This window comes from Diospyros lotus, chromosome 1 (assembly GCF_014633365.1).
Source record: "Diospyros lotus cultivar Yz01 chromosome 1, ASM1463336v1, whole genome shotgun sequence".
Lineage (NCBI taxonomy): Eukaryota > Viridiplantae > Streptophyta > Magnoliopsida > Ericales > Ebenaceae > Diospyros > Diospyros lotus.
This window is the reverse complement of record NC_068338.1, coordinates 32,679,563-32,703,054: the sequence shown is the minus strand read 5'-3', so window position 1 is coordinate 32,703,054 and position 23,492 is coordinate 32,679,563. Positions and strand designations below refer to the sequence as shown.

Sequence of the window (23,492 nt, the reverse complement as noted above, 5' to 3'; positions counted from 1 at the left end):
TTTATACATACACAAAATTAATAATCAAATACATAAATTAATAATTAAATATAAAAAATAATCAAATACACACATAAACAAAATTAACAATTAAATAAATAAATTAATTAAATATACACATACACAAAATTAATAATTAAATTCACAAATTAATAGCTAAATACACAAAAAATTCTCCAAAAAAATCCAAAAGAAGACACCTCTTGTTCTGCTCGGTTTTCCTTGATCTATTTTGCCCTGAGCTTGAAGAAGACGATGTTCTGCTCGTTGCCGACACCAGATTCAGCCACCATCCTGCTCGTCGCCGACTGGATTGATATTCCTCAATCTATTTCGCTTTTGCCACTATCGTTGCTGTTACTCATCACTTATCGTCTTCTCCTTGTTTCAGATCTGCGAAAGAGTCATTGAGTAGGGGAGTAACACTGTGGTGAATTTGTTGGACAATATTTTGCTCTCCATATCTATTGAGCAATTTGAAGTTCAATAAAAAATTGGCTAGTGACAAGACAAGTACATAGCAACGTTAGAGCATAAATTGTGGGGATGACTCTCCAAATTTTGGCTTGTTTGCCTTTGCGTTGGAGATGGTGCAAGTAGAAATTGGTTGCCAAGTCAAATTATGGAGAGCCAATTACTATAAATTTACTCCGATGGTGCTACTTATATGTCTTGTTCCTTGTAAAAAATTTGTTGAGTTTCAAATTGCTCGCTACAATTGTTGAGCTTCAATTTGCTCTTTATATGCCTTGTCCCAATGGCAGCAGATGCAGATCCGAAATTGGAAGAAAACAGCTAGCGACGAGCAACAACGGCAATGACGGATAAGAGCAAGCATTGCAAGTGTGCAGATGACTTGCAGACACCAAATCCAGCAACGAGCAATGGCTGTAGCGACAAAGGCTTCCAGCAGTGGAGGCGACGATGTCTTTTTCTTACGGTTTGTGATTCAATATATATTTTGTATTGGGTGATTGATATTTTGTGTATTTAGTTATTGATTTGTATATATTAATTATTGATTTTTTGTGTGTGTATTTAATTATTTTATATATTTAATTATTAAATTTGTTTATGTGTGTTATTTTGTATATTTGGTTATTAATTTTGTGTATGTATGAAAATTATAGATAATGTAAAATAAATAGAATTAAAGTTTATTAAAATAAATAAATGAAATAAATAGTAAAATAGATAAGAGAATAGAAAGTGTGGTTGGAGTACGCATAATTTTCAAGACAAAACCAAAATAAGAAGTGAATTATTTATTTATAATATAATAGAGAGTGAGATAGTGAGGTGGGTTGGAGATGATCTAAGCCGATCTCAGATAGTCTGCCAAAACCCTCACCAAGTTAAATTTTTTTACGAGGAGGATAATTGCGACTTGCTCCGACACTCTTCGCCATTATATTTCTCTCTCACCGTCCAAATAGCGAATGGAGAAATTCTCATCCTTTTTAGCTAGCCAGGAGTTCATAGCACCCCTCGCCATCCCTTCCCACAATGATCATCGTCGAAGAAGAGGCATTGTCATTATTACTCTCAAATGACGAAGCTCTGTCGAATAAGAGGCATTGCCATTGCCCACAGCCAAATAAGATGAAACCTCGCCATCACTCATTATTGCCTAGAAAAATACTTAAGAGGGGCTGAAATGGGTTTTTAAAAATTAATTAATAATTTTTAACTATTTTAAAACTCTTAAATTTATAATTTTAATATGTGGTGATTGCAGTATGATTAATAACAATAAAATCACACAATCACAATGAACGAGATAAATTTATAGAGGTTAGACTCTAAAGAGCCTAATTCTCTTTCTCAAAACTTAGCTTGAGACTTTCAAGACTTATCTTGAGGTTCCATTAGGGAGAATCAACACTAATTTTTAATCTTTATATATATAAAAGTATGATAGTTTGCAAAATAATTTTTCCCCCAAAAACTTGCATTAATTACTAAAAGTAGCAGTAATTAAATGCTTGTGTTTTCTAATAAAATAAAGATAGTAATTAAATTAAATAATTAAGCATTGGTTTCGAATATTATCTATAATATTTATTTATAACTTAATTTTAAACTTAATTAATCTTCTCATCAATTAATCAAAAATAAGTATTATTTTTTATCAATATTTTTTTTGATTAATTCCTCAATTAATCCCTTAATCAATCAAAAATAAATATTATTTTTGAAAAATATGAATAGACAACTTAAACTATTAATTAAGTCATAGAAAATTGTTTATTTGTATAAAATAAAAATAATTTGCATTTAGTACTTATTATTTCAAAACAATTGGAGATCTCCTATAAAGTACATTGGAACTTTTTATTATCAATTAAATAAATATTATTAATAGGAAATTTAAATTATTAATTAACTCATGTATAGATATATAATCTTTTTATGAATTAAAAATAAATATTTTTTTATGAATATTATTAATCAAAAATATTTATAATATTATTTTTTATTAATTCCTCAATTATTAAAAAATAAATATTAATGTATTGGTTTTTCAATGTTAATTAAGATTTAACTGATCACATTTGCAAGACTATGCAAGAAAATCAATACATAATGAAAGAAAAACAAGTCAAAATTTATATTTTCAAAGTTTTATTATCACTGTAAAAATTAAATTTCAATATTAGAAATTAAAAATTTCAAATGAATTTTTAATTAGCATTGAAAAATCCATGTTTGCTCACATTTAGAAGTTTTAATTTATATTTATAAATAAATATATAATATAATAAATAATTTTATTTTAATAATTAATCAATCACTAACTTTAACTTAATGCAAGACCAATGCATGGATTTTCAATATTAATTAAGATTTAAGATATTGCATTTTTAAGACTAATATATACTTTTTTTAATATTAATTAAATTTTAATTTTTAAATTTATTATGATTACACTTTCCGTGCATCACACGGGTGAATACTAGTTGGAGTTAGAACCAACATACAATCTATTGTCTAAGTAAGAATCACTAGTATATTACTAGCAAATATAATCCCTTCGCACAACAAGTGAATAAAATAATCCCTCACACAACAAGTGAGTAAAAATAACAAATTTACAATTATATGCAATTACAAACAAGTCACCAACGATTGAGAATTCCACCAGCCAGCACACTTCCAGCACTTCGAACCTTCCCACTCTTATTTGAATACTCTATAAAATTTGTTTTGCTTTGAGCTTTCATACTTACCTTATATATATATATATATATACATATTCCAAACACACTATTCATTAAATGAATGGTTAATATGAAATTTAAAATTTAAGAAATGTTTAAACTTTATCAAATAATAAGAAAACATATATCACCTTTAATTCAAAATAAATTTACTTTTTGTATTAGAAATCAATATTTAAAAATTTAAATATAAACTTTTGAGATATAAATGATTAAAACAATAAAACATGTCTAAAAGTAATATCGTTTAATTCAAAATAAATTTACTTTTTGTATGAGTAAGAGAAACATATTTAAAAATAATTCTTCTTTAATTTAAAATAAATTTACTTTTTGCATAAGTAAGAGAAAACATATCTCAAAAATATTTTTTTTTAATTCAAAATAAATTTATTTTATGCATGGGTAAGAAATGCATTTATCAAGATATGAAAATTTAAACATAATTTTTGAGACATAAATGATTAAAACAAGAAAACACGTCTAAAAACAATTCATCTTTAATTCAAAATAAATTTACTCATTGTACCTACTTTTAATTTAAAATAAATTTACATTTTACATGAATAAAAAATATATTTATATCATCAAAATATTTTTGTTATCCTCAAAATCATATTTACTTATTCTTGAGCTTAACACTCATACTTGGAGAAGATGAAGCATCGCCATCGTCCATGTAACGGCTCGCCTCCCAGAGCCCCGGCTAGCATAGAGGATCCGTGAGAGGGTTATTATTTAAATGACATCGAACAATGACACAACTACAACGCACTCACAACCCTTTTAGAAATCATAATTTTTCTTTAATTATACATCTCATAATCGTCTTTACAAACCTTTCATCACTTGGGCCCACCTGGACTTACATAACATGCCTCCATCTCACAAATTTAAAGCGTTACTTTCATCCAGACACACGACACCCAGGATCTAGGTTCGGGAGAGCTCTGCACTTGCTATCATGACACGATGGTCTGGACCCAAACCCCGTTGAACGTACCTGGAATGATGTAAAACAACATGAGTCGCGAGACTCAGCAAGCTCTAGAAAGAAAGGTTACAGGTTTAGGATAGGACTCTTCCCATGACACCCCATGCAACTCATGCCAATGCAACCACACCATGCCATGATCCACATGTACCTTACTTCTACATGCATAACATAAAGTTAACTGCACATAAGGAACTAGGGGCCCACATAAGTCACACATTGGCACCCGAGTCCCGTATACATACCTGTTGGCAGCCTTTTATAGGCTATCATTCCATTTCCCTTACATGCTCATTCCTGTCGCTCACATCATAATCTGTTGCCGTGGGTCTCACCCCAAGGTCTTACTGTTGCCGTGGGTCTCACCCCAAGGTCTTTATGTCGCCATGGGTCTCACCCCAAGGTCTTATCGAGTCGGTACTCCCGACACTTGGCACGGTACTCCCGTCCAGAATAACAGTAACATTAGAACTATGCAATGCAACACATAAGAAATGCAAAGGCTTCTGTAGCATCAACGTGATGATAAGGCCCCCATAAACCAAGCATCAAGCCCTGCTACGCCCACACATAAGAATTCATACATGCGACATGCTCTAAATGCATATGCTTACCTAGGATACCCAAGTTGGCACGTAAACCAACCGGGTCATGCAAATGCTCACGCATCCCATTATACACAAAGCATGTCCCCACGTGAATGCAATCCAATTCCCTGTAGCACACACATCATGAAATGCACAAACCAAGGCGGGAATCTGGAGTACCAGCTCTTCTGGCCGTCTAGCGCTTATCGTAACAACCGATAACTGACGCCCATACATCCAGCCATCAACTACCACGACCCACAGTCAACAGTCAGTGGCTTTATACCCATACCCTTAGACACACTTACCGACACTATTAACTTTATATCTTCCCAGCTTAACTTTACATAACATTTTTCCATAACTCATAACCCTTCATGTACATATCCACATATCATCACAATACCATTCTCATTCCTTTTAATTCACATAAAACCATCTCAACATACATAATAAATTATTAATAAAACCCCATTAAACCATAAACAACTTTTCTAAGAACCTAGCCTAACGGGTACGGCATCATTCCCAAGGGAAGTGGAGCGATACGAAGCTTCGTAACGGACAGAAAGAATGACACAAAATCATCATTTTCTTAACTCATTCCATTAATAATAATTCCATTTAATAAAACATAAGTCATAGGGTGGTTGTCACGCGGAATATTATTATTAATGCGTGGCACCGAATCAAGGTGAGGGAGGGTTTAGAGTACAAGAAACCTCAAAGACTTTCACGAGAAATAAATAACGCGAGGAGAGGGTTAGGAGCTTGCCTGTAGACAGCCGATCGTAGCTTCTCTCATACTCCCGCTGCGAAGTAAAACGTTTAACAGAAAATAATAAGTTTACGGCCTATATTAATCAAATCTAACCGTATAAAATCCGTGATTTAAACGTATAATACTTATAATAATTTTACCCACTTACCCGAATATTTTAAACACCGATTAATCCACAAAATCCCTTATTTTTTCTAACTTTTCCTCCCAGTTTTAGCCACCGAGCGCCTGCTGCTCTTCTCCCACAATTTCTCTCTTTCTCTCCTTCTTTTCCTCTCTGTTTCTCGGCAACAGAAGTGGCTGAATTGGCCTTCAAATTCGCTTCAATGCTTGCTGCCCAAGATTGTCATATTTACACAACATTCAGGTGGCTTTTAAGCCACAAAAAGACATGGCCAAGATAAGGCCACGCCATGCATGCACACACGCACATATATATATATATATATATATTAAGTATTTAATTTAATTTGATTTACTTTATTATTATTACTATATTTTATTTTATTATTTTCATAAATACTTTCAATTAATTTAATTAAATCACCTTAATTTCCTATTTCTTCAAAATATCATAAATAAGTATTTTCTCAAAAATTTTCAAATATTCTAAAATATTCTCAAATACCCAAATTAATTATTTTTATTTGTCTCCAAATTTTTTGGATGCTACAGTTCAAGCTTAGAGAAGACAAATAGACATGGTATGCCTTTGATTTCTGCAAGTGTTTTTCAATTTTTCTTTCAATTGTTGGATAAATTTGGTTGATTTATCACAACAATGATTGGAAGGCTAGGTCTTAGTATGGGTTTCAATTTTAGTTGTGTTTGTGTTTTTTTTTTAGCATATTTGGATTGTTGGTGTATTGTTTTGTGTTTAATTTAAATTGATTTTAGTATTAATTTAGTATATTTGAGTTATTAATAAGATAAAATAAATTAGAATTTAAGTTTATTAATAAACAAATGAAATAAATGAACAAATAGAGAGTGTGGTTGGAGTGAACCCAACTTTTAAGGTAAAATAAGAATTTGGAGTGAATTATTTATAATATAATAAATAATAAAATAGAGAGTATAATTTGAGATAACCTAAGATTGTTTTCAATTGGTGGCCATTTCCCTTAGCAAGCTAAATTTTTAGGGAGTCCTTCACATTTCTTTACTCCAATGCTATTTATTATCGTCAATTTTCCTTGTTATATTGATAGTGATTCGCTATTGCCTCACATTGTAATATTTTCTCTCTCTCCACAACGACTATCTCAACAGCCTGTGCCCCCACAACAATTATTGTCGCAACCCTCGCTATTGTTGGTTGCAATCGATTTGTTGTTGTTTTTGAAGATAGAGAGTCCAGGTGATCGGACATTACAAATTAAAAGAGATTGGCAGCCGGATAAGATAAAGAGTCAGTAACAAATGAGCAACTAAAGATGAATAGACATGGTGATGGAAGATGAATAGACAGATGACGAGATTGCGACGAAAGATGAACAAACGACAATGATACATAGAGTTTGTGTATTTAATTATTAATTTTGTGTAATTATTATGGTGAGTCGTGGTCACAAATTGGTTTGATTTGGTTTGTGGGATTTTTAATTTTGTGTATTTAATTATTGAAAAATTTATGTATTTATTATTATATAATTAATTTAAAAAGTTTTGTTAAAAAAATTTATTTAAAAATATTAGTAAATTAATTTTAAAAATATATTAAATAATATTAAAATTCAATACAATGATATTTATTATTAAACTATAAAATAAATATTAAAATTTTATAGTAATAAAAATGATAGATAAGGTAAAATAAAATAGAATTAAAATTTATTAATAAATAAATAAAATAAGAAGGTAAAATATGGGATGTGGTTGGAGAAAGAATAATTTTTAAAGTAAAAAAATAAAAAATAAAAAATAAATGATGTATAATATAATAAATAGTGATTTAGAGAATGTGCTTAGAGATAGCGTCACCCACAAACTGCTTTCTCTCCGGCAACCTAATGGTAGGCTAATAGGAGCTGAGCTTCTACAGCTTTTTTATATTATTTTAATATAATTATTTATATACATATATGTATATATATAGGTAGTAATAATAGTGCCTAATTCTTTATAATTATTTTTAAAAAAAAATATTTTAACTATTCAAACAAACTAATTATACTTTATAGTCAATTTTTTTTTATTTTTTTCAAAACTATATTTAATTAAAAATATGACATAATCAAAATTAAATGGATTAAAACTTATAAAATGTGATAGATTTATAAAAATAATTGACAAAATTAAAATTAAAAAGTGACTATTTTTAACGATCAATTTGTTTAAGTGGTGAAAATGATTTTTTTCAAAAAAATGGCTAAAAATAATTTTTTTTTGAGACATGGTTAATTTTTTGTAATTTCCACATTTTAGTAATTTGGTATTCAATTATAAGTAATACTTTTTTTTTTAATTTTAACACACCAGGCATAAAATAATTATTATTATTTGAAATAAAATTTAAATTTATTAATCATTAATTTAATCACGTTATTATTATTTTACTTTTATAGTTAATTTAATCCGATCACGTGTGAAAATCCGCTTTGTAAAAGTAGTAGATTGCCAAAACCATCGCCCAAAGATTTCAATGAACTGAAAAATAATAATAATAATACAATAACGCAAAGGCGGTGGGAAACTTAAGGAGAGGGGAGAGATGCTGAGGTGTGGCTGTGGTGCTCCGCAGCCAATGATGTTGCTGTCGCTGTCTTTGAACTCATCGCCTCTGCATCCTCCTCGCAAACTCGCCGCTCCGACTCCACCCTCCGCTGTCGGCTTGAAGCCAATAGTGGTTAGCGGAAACCCTCCCACCTTCGTCTCTGCCCCTGGCCATCGTATCGTTGCCGGTTCGTCCGAAGCTTCTCCTCTCTCTCCCTCTCTTGTTTGAATTCCGTGACGTTACCAGAAATGCTGTTTCTGTTTATTTTTATTTTAATTTTGATGATGTTTTTAGGTCGTAGATTTAGAAAGGCTTACGTGAGCGTGAAACCTATACTTGTGAATTTGGATGCACTGGACACGGAGAGCATTTCGATCAAATTAGGACTCATAAGAATTTTCCAGCATCTAACTGTCGGTCAAAACGGAAGGTTGCGTTGTTCAATCATAATGGAAACTGGGTAAAGTAATTAAGTTTTTCACTTGGAGCATGACTTCTGATTTCATCAGATAGCTAGTGTTGTAAGCTTTTGCAGTACCAACATTTTCTGCTTGCTTTCGGTAGGTGTATTTTGGCTTTAGATTACGTACTTGTCAATTATGCTCAATGTCTATGCTTCCTTGCGGACAAACTTGTTCATTCTGGCAATAATTCTGTGAGCGAGCTGTCACAATTTCATTCAAAATCGTTGTATTGCCCTTAAACTATGCAAGTTACAATAGAGTCTTCAATGCTATAAAGCTTCTTTATAAAGCTAGAGAAATAGGTAGCACATTTTAACGATCAATGGTGCTGTATTCATTATATTATGGATGGCTTCATATTTTTCCCTTTATGTTTGAAGTTTGTAAAATGTGCACTTATATGAGTTGAATGTTTAGTTGGGGATCTGCATGGAGATCTTGCCCAGGCAAGACGTGCACTTGAGATGGCTGGCGTCCTCGGTTCTGATGGACAAGATTTGTGGACTGGCGGAGAGACGGTATTGCTTCATTAAGATAATGTAAAAGCGTTGCAAAATGCCATAATTTAAGTGGAATTTCTACAAATATGGTTTATTCTGTTGAAAATTTTGCAGTTACAGAAAAATACTGTTACAAGAATGTATCTGAAATCAAATATATGTCTTTATGGTCTAGGTATTGATCCAGCTTGGAGACATACTTGACCGAGGTGAAGATGAAATAGCTATCTTATCCTTATTGCATTCACTTGATATCCAGGCGAAAGCCAGAGGTGGAGCTGTTTTCCAGGTTTAATATTGCCAAAGGTTCCAATTTTTTGATTGATTGTTTCAGAATCGGCACCCCCCACTTAGTGGGGTTAAGGATTCTGATTGCTATTGCTATTGTTGTTGCAGAATCTGTATTGCTGAAGTTGACCTGCATAAGTAACTATTGATACTAACAGTTTCTTGAGAATGTTAAAAACAAATTAGTTTATATTGGTGGCACTCCACACATTGTGGACTCTGCAAAATGACTACCGTCCTTATTTTCCTTAGCAGGGTGGATTAATCTTTCTAGTTATCTTGTGCACTTTATTTGTCTTTATTCACTTTATTCAATTAGAAAGGCAAATTTAATTGTGAAACTTCAAACTTCAGTTTGTGGCGTTTTACTTGTTAATTTGATACAACTGTTCACTTCTTGATCCTGATAGGTGAATGGAAATCACGAGACCATGAATATAGAGGGGGATTTTAGATATGTTGATGCTGGAGCATTTGACGAGTGTCTGGACTTCTTGGAGTACTTAAATTATTGTGAATATGACTGGGAAAAGGCTTTTGTTAGTTGGGCTGGAATGTCAGATAGATTAAAAGATGAGAAAATGTCCCAGAATTACTGGGGTCCTTGGAATCTAGTGAAGGTATATTTATATTAATCTTTGCACCACAATAATATGAATCTGATGCTTATTCCCTTGTTACTGTCATTTGTACTACTGCTATTGCTTGATGCTAAACTTGCCAGTGTTTAGAGAGAAAAGTGAAAAAGAAATAGAATTAGGAGTATATGTTTAAGAAATTGAGGGCTGATGCAAGTCACAGGAGAATGCTTATGACCAGGCTTCTTAAATACATGTTATTTTTGTTATTAACATACTGCAGTATATTATCATCAATCAAGACAATTAAATTCATTTGATAAACAGCAAAATGCATGTCTGTATACTACAAATTTTGAAACACGTGTGATCGCTTGTACAAATTTAATTACTTTGTGGCATATTTTAAGTGTTGCAGATATGAATGAGATTAGAAATCATTAAGCCATTTGACAATGCTGGAGAACCAAAAGTATTACATGCAAAGTTAAATGGGTGAATATGAGCAATGTTCATCGTTTTGTTTCTTTAATTTTCCCCCCTGTTTCTTTCAGCAATAAATGTCATATTTTCAAAAAGATTGCAGGAGACTAAGACCATGAGTGGATTGACCAAGTGACAATTCATCATCTCTACCCAAAATGAAGCTTAAATGTCATTTTAAATCTAAGCAATGAAAGCTTTTTGTTGATATCCTTGATAACTAGTTAACACCATTAGATCTAAGTAGAGGCTGGTGAAACCATCATCTAAGGCTTGCACCATCATGGGAAAATTAATCTCCTATACCAATATCTAAGGTTCTAAACTATTCATGAACTAAGAAGCTTTAATTCTCCACCTTCACCAATTAGCCAAACTAACAATAAATTCTTTTTAGCTACTCTCCAATATGTTCAAAGGCACCTACAAGTCCTCAAAGGAGAACAGGCTTCTCTCCCTTGAAAGTATTCCACATCATGGAAAGGGTACTTGACCCCAAGCCTTCCTTCTCCTCTTGCCAACCTCTGCATTATTTGATAAAGCACACCCAAATACCATAGCAAATAATATTCTAGATCATCAATTGTTACAAAATTTTGAGATTGTAGGAAATAGGTAAGACAATTTACATTATCAAACACTGTAGCTCATTTAGGATCATTTTCACAAGGTGATGAAGAAATTAAACAAGGTGTGTCAACACAGATAGGAGTAACTACATTAAATGGATAAGGGGGAACAAGTAGCAATTACATAATTTGAACTCAAGACCTCCTCAAAAGCTTGATAGGATATTGGGCCCTTTACAATATATATTAAGCTACTAACATGGTAAACTAAGAATATTTATCAAATTTTAATTATTAGAGGAAGTAGTAATGTTATATTGCCTGTTTTATTCACTCATTCGTATACATATATGAAGCAACCCAATTTATAACCTCATTCTAATCCCTGAGATAGGGAAAAAGTTGTTTGATTTATCCCTTAGACATATTCTAATCTCCTACCTCTGAAGACAAAATAATATTGTTATTTGCCTGTAACATCATAATACCAGAATCCCCTACCAAGTTGATTTTGTTGAGTTGTATTTCCTCAATGATCATTCTGATAAATTGTCCCACTACTAGGACAGCGGCAACAGGGGGTGATTGCTAGATCAACCCTGTTAAGACCAGGTGGCCCACTAGCTTGTGAGTTGGCACGGCATCCTGTTATTCTCAAAGTTGATGATTGGGTCTTTTGTCATGGTGGCCTTCTTCCTCGCCATGGTAAACGTTTTATCACCATGTTGTGTTTTTCATGATATCACTTTCTTAACTTCAGAATTTTCTCTTTTTTGATGTGAGAAAAATGAAGCCATTTTTGGTTTGAAATGCCTGGTAAATTTTTTCATGCTTTTGCAGTTGCCCATGGCATAGAGAGGCTGAATATGGAAGTATCTAGCTGGATGAGAGGACTTGGTGAAGGAGATGGCAGTCCAAAAATCCCTTTCATGGCCACAAGGGGCTATGACAGTGTTGTTTGGAATCGTTTATATTCCAGAGACATTTCTGATCTGGATGAATATCAGATTAATCAGGCAAGTCTAGTTTCATTTATTCTTTTATTTATTTTCTTTTTCATTTTTGTTTTTACTTGCCTTTGTTTTTGTTTATCTTTTTATTTTATTTTTTTCTCTTTATCTTTGCTGCATTCCTAAAGTCAGTCACATTTGAACTGTTGCTGATCAATTTGAACTGAACGCGGACAAAGCTACAAGAGAAACTGGACTTTGGTTTTCAATCCTTGTCCGCAGCTCCGTTGTTGATTTAGCTGTTCTCAGACCGTTGTGCTTAAATGGTTTTTGGCTAAGTAGCTTGTTTACTTTAAAGTAAGAAACTATGGTAGTCTTGGAATGCTTTTTCTATCATCTTTTATGGCTGCTTTGTTTGATTCAGCAAAATTACTGGCTTTGCTTATTCAAGTTTCCATATTGAATCAACTATCAAGTGTAACAAAATGTTGTATCATAAGAAGCATCTGGCTGATTGATTTAAATCTTTCTGCTTGTCAGATTCAATCTATTCTTCAACAGACACTACAAGCTGTTGGTGCAAAGGCAATGGTGGTGGGGCATACTCCTCAAACTACAGGAGTTAATTGGTATAGGGCTTTTAGCCAGCGGGCATAATGAATGACCTTGCTACCATCATTTTGTATAGTCTGCACATACTTCATAATTTGCTGTATATAGACTTTTTGCTTTCAAGGCTTGCTTGGTATTCTGACAACTTACCTTCTGGATTTTCATTTGTTCTGCAGTAAATATAATTGTAGCATATGGCGTGTTGATGTTGGTATGTCTAGTGGAGTCCTTAATGCACAACCAGAGGTAAACAATTGTTGGTGGTCCAACCTTAAATGCATTGCACTTTATTTGAAGTAACTTTCAAGCATCTTCTTTGTCTCAAATGAGTTAAGTACCTGGCTTATCCTTTGCTGAAAATGCTGGGTACAGAATAACCCTAGTTGATCCCTGGATACAGAGTCCCTAAATTGGTCGGCATGCCAGTGAATATGTTTGTAGTCTTCCAACAATCTCAAATCTCAACTATTTCCAAGTAAATATCTTAGGATCTGATCTGGAATAGCTAGTAAATCATTTGACAAATCTAGCACAACTTTGGCTTGTTGTACAAGCATTTACATCATCCATGAGCATGTATATGTAAATGCCTGTGATTTTGTTCATTCATTATGTTTTCACTATTTAATATCACGCACCAAGGCCTAATGATATCACCTTGAAAATTGAATGTATCTCATCATCCATTCCTTGTCAATGAAATGAGCCCAATCCTCATGGTAGACCAACATGCAATGGAACTATAGAACTCTAAGAATACGTTATACGCCATACCTTTTTGGTAGGAGCATATTGCATTTGTTTCCCATGTTACATATTTAATATGGTGCTTTAGGTGCCTATAGAAATGGAATTGCTTCATTCTGCTTTAGTAGATATATTCCATTATATTGATAAGAGTAGATAGTGTCTGCTCGTGCCACATGATTTGTGTGCTGCAATTTCATCTTTCTGAAAGATAGATCAATGAATCTAAAATCTATAGCAAACAAAGTGGTATAGCTTTGATTCCTTGTGACTTCCAAATGTGACACTCACCATGTTTTTGTGTTTCTCTGAGCTTCAATTTTTGTTAGTTCCTAGAAATGAGACTGATAAATTTTGTACCTTTGTTCGCCAGGTTCTCGAAATTAGAGATGATAAAGCAAGAGTTATAAAGAGCAAATGGGACAGTTTTCACGAACTTCAGACTGCTGACTACACATAGAATCATGGTATGAAATGCACCAAGTTTGTCTACTTTTCATCTTATTGCAATGCAATGTCACAAAGCATTGATATCCAAAATTAGTGCTGCTTGCCTGTAATGCACATATGTGGAATATGGGGTGCCCAAGTCATGATGCTGCATTTCAAAACTGTGTATATAACCTTAGCACAATTGCTGGTGTCAACTGCAATTCAGGTGGTGCCACTTGTGGGTGCAACAGCTGTACAAGTTAGTTATAGCTTTAGCTTTAGCGGGTTGGTTTGGGCAGTTGAGGGTGTAAATTGCTAAGGTCATGGTTCACAAGTACAGATGAGTTGGTTATAGCTTTAGTGGGTCTGTGTATATCCCTAAGGTCATGCACATGCATGGCTGGCTCGGTTACATGAGGGCCTGAGATTTCAGTTTTGGCAAGTGAGATGTTGGTGGGGTTTAGGCATGAGTTTTCAGGCATTCTTTTGTGCTTGCGACTAGAAACAGAAGAGGAAGGGTGACTGAACCTATGTGCTTGTGCTTGTATGCCTATTGCACCTGCGTGCATAACCTCAGTCTTGGTTGACTGAGATCAAGTGCTGTGACTACCATCACAAGGCGAAAAATTTGTGCTCTTTCCTGCTCGGTGACACTTAGCACCCTTTGCTTCTCCAAGAACAATTTTCTTCTCTTTTAGAAGATGTGTTGCTGCATTTATTTTATTTTATTTTATTTATTTAACTTTTTTGGACTGTCAATGAATTTCTGTTCTAACTATTTGGCATTCACTATATGATCATCGCTTTGCCATTATACACATGCTTTCTTCAAACACAGACCAACATGTTTGTTTGTTTCTTTTCTTTTCCCGATCACCAGCCTGTTTCTTTCTATGATTCAATTATCTAAAATCTATTCTGTTCTGGGCCTTTCATCTAGGGTACCCTAAACTGGGTCAAATGGGTTTTATCTCCTTGCCTTTGATCCCCCAAATTTAGATCACCCAATCCTCAAGTCTCTTTGGTTCCACCAAATGTCCACTGGAGACATTGCCATGTTAGTCGACATCTTAGGAAAATTGCTCCTCGACACTTTGCCATTAATAAGTAACTACGATGATATTATAGATTCAACTGCTTCTTTCTGTTATGTTTACAGGAGATACCACAGCGCTGCTTAGCTCACATTTTATTCAAGTGAACATCAATTTCATCCATCTCTGGCATCATCGTATGCGAAGACTAGATTCAACAAAGACAGTCACTTGAGGCACACAACCAAGACAAGCAAACCAGCGCTTTCCATAAAATCTGGAGCTGACTTGGTTCAAATGTTCTTCTTAAGCTTAACATTCAAACCCTGTTGTAAAAGTTATAGGATAACTTCCTCAGTAGTCAGGGATCACAAGCAAATTTGTTGTCTTGAAGATATGTTACCTTTCCAATGTCCCACATCTTGATAATGAGCTCATTATACGTCGTGACACTTACTACTCCTTGGTGGAGCTTACAGGTCTACTAGGGGTAGTGCGGGTCATATAAATCATAAACCCCACTTCCGGGTCGGGGCATTTTAAATTTAAGATGATGTTCTTGGCACCAATAATACGAGGCTACCACCAGCTCAATTGATAATTCTAATTATTGTACAACTAAAAGTTACCAAATATAGCCCTGTAACACAATATAACCAAGTGCCAGTTTCTTTTATACCCTATCCGGTACGCCACTATACTTAAACTCTATGGTTCTGTTTGTATTTGGAACGCGAAAAGATGCATAATAATAATCATATTTGTGACGGGTATACGTTGAAGTGATGATTCTGTGTTATTAAAAAATTTATACAAAAATTTTTACATTGATAAACAAAAATTTGGCACGGTTAAGTTTACAACCAAAAAAGAAGAAGTTTACAGCGTTGGCTTTGATTCAATTCAAGTCACCAAATAAGTAACAACCAACAAAGCAAAAGTGGCGGTTGGCCAGTTTCACTTCCTTCTTTGGTTTTGAAGCCTAAACCCGAACGGCTATACCTATACGTCAACTTCCCAGCTTCGTAGACTCCGACAATGCGCATATCAGAACCAGGAGACTTTTAAATGCATGCTCGCCTCCACCGTTCTATCTGTCTCCCTGGACTCAATCCTTACTCTTCGTCTCGCGTCTCTGCTCAGTTTCTGTTACCGTCCGCTTCTCTTTCCACAATGAGCTGTTCTTCGTTTTTGTCCCCTTCAATTTCTGTCCAGAAGGTCGCCTTCTTCCACCCTCCGCAGCCCTTGAGGAGCTCGAGTTCTTCGTGTTTTTCCGGGTACAGAAATGGAATTCGGAGCTTCGGTGCTCGAAATTTGGACAAATCTAGGGTTTTTATGAGCGTTTCGGCTGGATCTACGACCGCCGTCGATGACGTTTTGTTCCCCAGTTACAAGCCTACCTGCGCGTTTCTCTTTCCTGGCCAGGTGAGCTCGAGAACCTTGTGTTCTTCAAGTGCTTCCCAATGCGATTTTATGAACAAACTCTGATGAATTGCAATTTCGTTAGTTTCTACATTATGTGATTCATTGGATAATCGAAGCACACAATTCGCTAAATTTGGGAAATAGCAGTAGCTGATTACACCAGTTCTGCTTGAGATTTTAATTTAAGTCAGAAATCCTTTGCTCAGAGTTTGAAAGTAGATCTGCTGGATATAAACTAAACTTATTGAAGAGATTGTGCACACTGTACAAAAAACAAGCTAGACTTGAAACTGTTTCACAAGCTATGAACAATGAATGGATCTGAACAATTTCGAATCAATGGGCCTTCACGATTAATTGATCCAAGTACCTAACTCATATGGTGTTTCCATCTGATCATAATGTCTTGATGGTGAATCAATCTTGGAATCCAGTAGGCTCACTATCTGTGACCTGAAAGAAAAATAGAAGTAAAATAAATATGACGAGTTGAAATTGTTACAAAGTACTGGATGTTAAAGGTTAAATTATATACGTATCAAATGTTCCAAATTCACACGTTTTAGGAAATTTTGAAGACTATACTAGAAACATTAATTCCAAGTCCCAGACTATGAAAATCATTATCAACTCTGTTACATGATTGTTGTTCTCACCCTGTTTATTTAACTCTGATCATTGTTTGTGTCCTACACTAAATTTTGGGGTAAAAATCAGAAATGGCCATACAGTATTACAAGTTCAAATTTTGGCCTTTCCTGGTAGCATAACCTGTGCTAATATAGCCCCAATGAAGGTGGCCTGCAACAAGAGTTTCCTCTACATGTTATCAGTTCCATACTCATCCTACCTTATCAAATTTTCAGCTCAATGCTGGGAATATTGCTATGTCCCTGAGTATATTTCTCTTTCATGAGTTTTGCTACAATCATACAAATTTATGTATTTTAACACAACTATGGCAGGAAAATAGATCATCATGTTTAATTGAAAACAGATTATAATTGTTTCTGGTGCATTATGACATTTCTAATTAGCTTTGTGACTTTGTCACAATTAAATGAATGCCATTATTATGTTTTCTTACCTTCACAAACGTTGAGATTGAGACAATGTTACATTTATTGGTCACTAGCATCATATGCCAATTATGTCGTAACTTAATAATGGTTGCAGGTCAACATTATAGGCTAATGCACCGATCATGTTGTTTCTCATTCTGTGGTAATAGAAAGGAGGCCAAGGAAGGAACAAAAAAGATGAAATAAACTCATGTCCTTGCATAACAACATCTATATGCCTCATTATCACTTTCTTGTTCTAGAATGGGAGAGCCATAAAAAGTAATTACATACACTTCCACTTCTATAGTGAGGGGATTTCTCTCAAAACTAATTGTTTCATCCGTGGAATACTCTTGGAATTGGTTTGCTTATCTGTGACCTCTTGTTTTTTGACTTGTTTGGATAAACATTTGAATCATGAGGAAAACTGGAAAATCATCTAACCACTTAACCATACATCATCATCATCAATTGCACCTTATCCTAATCAAGTTAGGGTAGGTGGCACAACATTAATGATGTCAATTGACTTCTAAAAGTCACATTGACAATACAAATCTAAGCAAAAGAATAATGTGGAAAAATTTTACTCCATATGCCTAGTGAGAGAATGATGAGATAAAGTTTCAACACCATTTTCATATGAAAAAGTTCCATGAGATGGTGATAATGAAGATAATTGATATAGTCTTGTTTCATCATGTAATTGATATTATGAAGCCAAGCTGTATACGACATGAAACATGACTCACCACTTAACCATACTATTTAATTAATTTATTTTTATTATGTCTTGGCATGAACATAATTGAATAGTCCAGAAGTTGAGGGTTAATTTGTTTCATACTGCCCTGAATTCAAAGTGGATAGATCATGCTTGACCTGGATATCCATGTTCAGTACTACAGTATGTGATCCACAGTTTTGATAATCTTAATACTGTGCAATATGCAACTGATCAAGTACTGCTCATACTAAGATCACGTGTTTCTTGCATTACAGGGTGCACAAGCTGTTGGAATGGGTCAGGAAGCCCAAAATGTGCCCGCTGCTGCAACCTTGTACAAGAAAGCAAATGACATTCTGGGGTAGGTTTTAGAACACCTGCATTCTCAAAAATTTCCTGTATTCCATTGTATATTCAAGTCTGGGATGGAATCAATGTCAATGACTTTCTCTTTCAGAACATGGGTGATTAATCTGATGTTTATCTTGAGTGAAGGTTTGACATTTTGGATGTATGCATCAATGGTCCAAAGGAAAAGCTAGATTCAACTGTTCTAAGCCAGGTATTTTCTGTCATTTTATTTCTAGTCTCTTATTCTTTTTCTTGCTAATTTTTGATTTTTGTCTGGTTTTCATTTGATGTTTATTGTTGCTGCAGAAGTACCCATTTTTTTTTTTTTTTTATTGTAGAATGTAGATTGCCTTTATTAATAAAAATGCATATGCCTTTAGTTAGAGGATCCAATATAAAGTAACCTTGTGATGGGCATATTAGCTGGCTTACAAAGAAATAATGTTTTGAGAGGTCCTTCTCTTTTCTTTTCTTTTGGTTTTTTTTTTTGGGGGGGGTGTGTGTTTTGGGGGAATGGGGGTTGGAACTGCCACAAAATTGCTGTGTGTATATTAGTGGTTTTTTGATATTGGATCATATAGACAATCAAACTACATTAAGACCCTGATATAGCACCATTGGGTTTTTTTTGGGGGTAAGTAACAATGCAAGAAATGCCTTAAGAAGGGAATAAACCCTGTATAAAAGAAGATGGGAAACTAGAGGTTCACGTTATCCACTATCAAGAAACTAGAAGATCATCTTGTACTTAAGACAGAAATTAAATTCAACCAACAAAGAAAAACTGAGGGAGGAATGTATGGTCAAGACCCTAGGGTTAATACAGTAATTGCTGTAAACTTTCAGTTACATTTCTGTTATGCTAATTGACAGCTGTAAACTTTCAGCTACAATATGTAACTGAAAGAAATGTCTTTAAGAGTAGCTATATAAGCTACCGGAGACTGTTTTGGCCTTTGGGAGAATGTTGACTAATAACAGAATTCAATTCTTCACTCTCTCTTCAATTCTCTCCCTACTTTCTCTCTGTTTCTCCCTCATCTTTCTCTCTTTCAATTCTATCATCGAAGAAACCCTAGGTCAGGTACAGGTTCCTGACAAATTGGTATCAGAGCAGCGGATCCTCAGTTGCTGATTCAGGTGATTCTTTGAAGCTGATCCAGAGTTGAATTTCAGAGGTGAGAATTAGAGATGGCCAAAGGAACTCGCATGAAGCAGTTGGAGGCGATATTGGATGCAATGGAACTAGGCTTATGGCAGACTCAGGAGGAGGTGAGTCGCTGGTGAGAAGAAAATGCTGCAACAAGAGAAATTGTGCAGAAAGATCTTACTAATTTTGGTCAAAAGCTGGACAGATTTTTGAATATGTTTTCGAAAATGCCTCAGCTAGTTTACCAGTGGATTTTCCACCTAGATCCACTGCAGATCCAATTCCAGTAGGTGTTGGAATCCTTCCTCATAATACTTCAGGATTGCAAGAAGCTGAGGAATCACCTGTATTGGATCCAGCAATTCAGGTTAGAGGTTCTTCTCAAACCTCTTGTTATACTCCGATGCCAAGGCTAGACATACCGGTTTTTCAAGGAGTTAAACCTAGATGGTGGATCAGGAGACGTGAGAGATTTTTTTTAGTACTACAAGTGGAATGCTAGAAAATAAATCTGGCAGCAGCCTATCTCAATGATATGGCTGACACGTGGTATCAAGGATGCATCAAAATGAGAATTGAGACAAATTTGACTGAATTTGTGAAAAATTTTTGTGATTGGTTTGGATAGAGGACTATGACGGATGTAATTGAGGAATTTAATAAATTGAAACAGGAAGGATCTGTGATGGAATACCAGATCCAATTTGAAGAATTGAGATCCTTATTGCTGAACTCACATCCTACTTTGACTGAGCCTTACTTTGTTTCCAGTTTTATCAGTGACCTAACTGAAGAATTGAGGCCAACGGTGAAGATGATGCAGCCTGCAACTGTCAAGCAGGCTGCCGAGAAGGCTAGATTGCAGGAATTGGCATTGGAAGCGCTCTTTAGGAAACATACAGTTCAATCTGAAAGCTATCCTTTGATCAGCCAACAGCCTGGAGGAAATCTTAGGACTGCAAATCCAGGGATGTATGGAGGAAATTTGAATCCTAAGGCTTTACCAAATTCAAATACAGTTAAGCCACTCATTATGGAGAGCAAAGAAGGCAACTAGGACTGTGTTTTCAATATGGAGAGAAGTACAGTCCAGACCATCAGTGCAATAGACAGTTATTGCAAATGGAAGGATTGGATGAAGAGACAATAGAAGAGGAGGAGGATGTTGCAGGGATTGGATGAAGAAATAGTGGCCAGTTACTGTGATTTCTTGGGGACAAGAAATCTTTTGAGGGGGGATTGTCAAGACCCTAGGGTTAATACAGTAACTGCTGTAAACTTTCAGTTACATTTCTGTTATGCTAATTGACAGCTGTAAACTCAGTTACAATATGTAACTGAAAGAATTGTCTTTAAGAGTAGCTATATAAGCTACCCGAGACTGTTTTGGGAGAATGTTGAGTAATAACAGAATTCAATTCTTCTCCCTCTCTCTCTCTCTCTCTCTTCAATTCTCTCCCTACTTTCTCTTCCTCCCTTATCTTTCTCTCTTCCTCCATCTCTTTCAATTCTATCTTCGAAGAAACCCTAGGTCAGGTTCAGGTTCCTGACATGTATTTGGCCCTTTAAACAATAAACATTGTCTTAAAAAAAAAAACTCTTGTTTCTTTCGTGCCATATCCACCAAAAATTAGCAGAAGGAAGCAATGCTCAAACTGTACGCTGGCCGACACACTGGCATGTTGGCTTCCAAACATGCAATAGATCCAAAATTAAGTCTGACATCACCCACTGTAGACCCAAACCATGTATACAAGACGCCGCAAATCACTAGTTATTGAGCAATGCGGGAGATGATGCACCGACACAATGCTTCTTCCATGTGAAGCGTCAATATAACTACCTGTTTAACCTTAGGCTGCCAGAGATAAGATAGCATCTTGGGCAGCCATCCAAACAAAGAAGGCAACCACGGAGGAACAACTGTACTCCAGATGGCTTTCTAAAAGGAAGCCAATTCTCCCCTCTCACTAAGGGCATTCTAGAAAGAACGAACTCTGGAGTCTCCCTCCCTTATAATTGGCATTAAAACCCATTTGTGCTCCCCTTGACCAACCAAAGGATAGTCATAAAGTAAGCCATAAATAGCCATCACTGAATCAATTTTTGTCCTGTAGGTTATGGCACAGGGACCATATTACAACTTCAGTTGGGGAGAAGCACTCAATAACAGGCACCTCCTTGACATAAGTAACAGCAAATAAGTCTGAAAATATATCATTAAAAAGATCTATCCCCACTTGCCCTCTCAAAACTGGACCGTCATTCCATCACCATTCAAGAATGGTTTTAGAGCTAGAAAACTGTGCCTCCCCCAAATGCTTTCTTACTGGGATTTCTGATGATAGTCTTTAACTAGTGTTTGATTGTACACTTTTTCAGCCGGCTATCTATGTCGCAAGCCTTGCTGCTGTTGAAGTCCTTCGTGCTCGTGATGGAGGTCAACAAATTATTGATTCTGTTGATGTCACATGTGGTCTAAGCTTAGGAGAATATACTGCTCTTGCATTTGCTGGAGCTTTCAGGTGAGTCTTACAATTTAGTGAACCTTTTATTCTTATCTAGTTGGATCATCACCATCTGAACATTCCTCGTGGTACTTCATTTTCAATTTTGAGCCAGAATCTAAGATTAACTAGCCAGAGTGTGCATATGAGATGTTATTTTAATATACCTGTTAATTCTTTTGTCAGAATTTATGTCGTCTCTGTTATAATCTCATTTTCTTTAAACGTTATATTAGCTTCGAGGATGGGCTCAAACTGGTCAAATTAAGGGGTGAAGCCATGCAGGTAAAATTCATTATTGGATTTGTTGAACATTGTGGCAAATATAGCATAGCAGTAATCATTATTATTCTGTTGTACCTTTTCTTGCAGGAAGCTGCTGATGCTGCTAAAAGTGCCATGGTCAGTGTGATAGGACTGGACTCAGATAAGGTCCAACAGTTATGTGACGCAGCAAATGAAGAAGTTGATGAGGCTAATAAAGTTCAAATTGCAAATTTTTTGTGCCCTGTAAGATTCTTTCTATTTATTTCTTTATTTTTGTCATAAGTTTCTAAATCCATATATTTATTCACTAGGCTGGAATTTCCAAGTAGTTTGACTTGATATGGAACTTTATGTTCGTAGGGGAATTATGCAGTCTCTGGAGGCGTGAAAGGAGTAGAGGCTGTAGAAGCGAAGGCAAAGTCTTTCAAAGCCCGAATGACGGTATTTTTCTCCCTAATTTTCAGTTCTAGACTATTTTCTTTTTTCTGTAAATGCAATTCTATACTATATTTCAGACTATTCCATCTGAAAACAAAATTCATGTAATGCAAAAATCTTTGATTTGATTTCCCGCCTCACTTAATATAGCCATCATCTGATTCCATACATCCACACATCCACTATCCTTGTTACTCTTTCAGGTGCGTTTGGCTGTAGCCGGGGCTTTCCATACCAGTTTCATGGAGCCGGCTGTCTCGAGATTGGAAGCTGCATTAGCAGCAACAGAAATCAGAACACCTAGAATACCGGTCATATCCAATGTCAATGCGCAACCACATGCTGATCCAGACACAATCAAGAAGATATTAGCTCGGCAGGTGTGCAACACCATACTGGTCTCAACCAGACAGTAGCAGCAAATATTAATTGACCTTAACATGACATCGCAGGTAACTTCACCAGTTCAGTGGGAGACAACAATGAAGACTCTTCTCGAAAAAGGGCTCAAGAAGAGCTATGAATTAGGACCTGGAAAGGTAAACATCCATGGATTCATTCATACTTAAACCAGAAACCATGGCCATCTAATTTTAAGTCTTTCTAG

The 23,492-nt window shown here is 35.0% G+C and overlaps 2 protein-coding genes across 4 annotated transcripts in view; both read left to right on the top strand.

Moving 5' to 3' along the window:
• Positions 1–8,255: 8,255 nt before the first annotated feature.
• Positions 8,256–15,505, top strand: LOC127790345 (shewanella-like protein phosphatase 1). Of its 3 annotated transcripts, XM_052319813.1 has the most exons (10): positions 8,257–8,486; positions 9,181–9,281; positions 9,439–9,552; positions 9,962–10,171; positions 11,751–11,886; positions 12,022–12,197; positions 12,672–12,760; positions 12,920–12,989; positions 13,864–13,957; positions 15,082–15,505. In XM_052319813.1, exons 1-9 carry the CDS (start codon positions 8,297–8,299, stop codon positions 13,948–13,950), a joined length of 1,173 nt encoding a protein of 390 aa, XP_052175773.1. In that variant the 5' UTR covers positions 8,257–8,296; the 3' UTR covers positions 13,951–13,957; positions 15,082–15,505. The 3 variants fall into 3 exon arrangements, 1 of the variants encoding a protein (XP_052175773.1); XR_008020761.1 differs by lacking the exon at positions 15,082–15,505 and having other exon boundaries at positions 8,256–8,486; positions 12,672–12,813; positions 13,864–13,941; XR_008020762.1 differs by lacking the exons at positions 13,864–13,957; positions 15,082–15,505 and adding an exon at positions 12,320–12,488 and having other exon boundaries at positions 8,256–8,486; positions 12,920–12,979.
• A 385-nt stretch (positions 15,506–15,890) lies between these two features.
• The window catches only part of LOC127790339 (uncharacterized), an 8,067-nt gene continuing 465 nt past the window's right edge, over positions 15,891–23,492 (top strand). Inside the window, exons 1-9 of the mRNA XM_052319803.1 lie at positions 15,891–16,381; positions 18,448–18,533; positions 18,668–18,734; positions 22,056–22,198; positions 22,417–22,465; positions 22,553–22,690; positions 22,808–22,888; positions 23,089–23,265; positions 23,338–23,424. Coding sequence (XP_052175763.1) covers positions 16,025–16,381; positions 18,448–18,533; positions 18,668–18,734; positions 22,056–22,198; positions 22,417–22,465; positions 22,553–22,690; positions 22,808–22,888; positions 23,089–23,265; positions 23,338–23,424 — 1,185 coding nt within the window. The 5' untranslated portion in view covers positions 15,891–16,024. The remainder of the gene's footprint in view (positions 16,382–18,447; positions 18,534–18,667; positions 18,735–22,055; positions 22,199–22,416; positions 22,466–22,552; positions 22,691–22,807; positions 22,889–23,088; positions 23,266–23,337; positions 23,425–23,492) is intronic.

Coding starts and splice junctions, on each gene's coding strand:
- LOC127790345 (XM_052319813.1), top strand. CDS start 8,297: ATGCTGAGGTGTGGCTGTGGTGCTCCGCAGCCAATGATGTTGCTGTCG. Junction 8,487..9,180: donor TGGCCATCGTATCGTTGCCG/GTTCGTCCGAAG, acceptor TTGAATGTTTAG/TTGGGGATCTGCATGGAGAT. Junction 12,198..12,671: donor ATGAATATCAGATTAATCAG/GCAAGTCTAGTT, acceptor TCTGCTTGTCAG/ATTCAATCTATTCTTCAACA.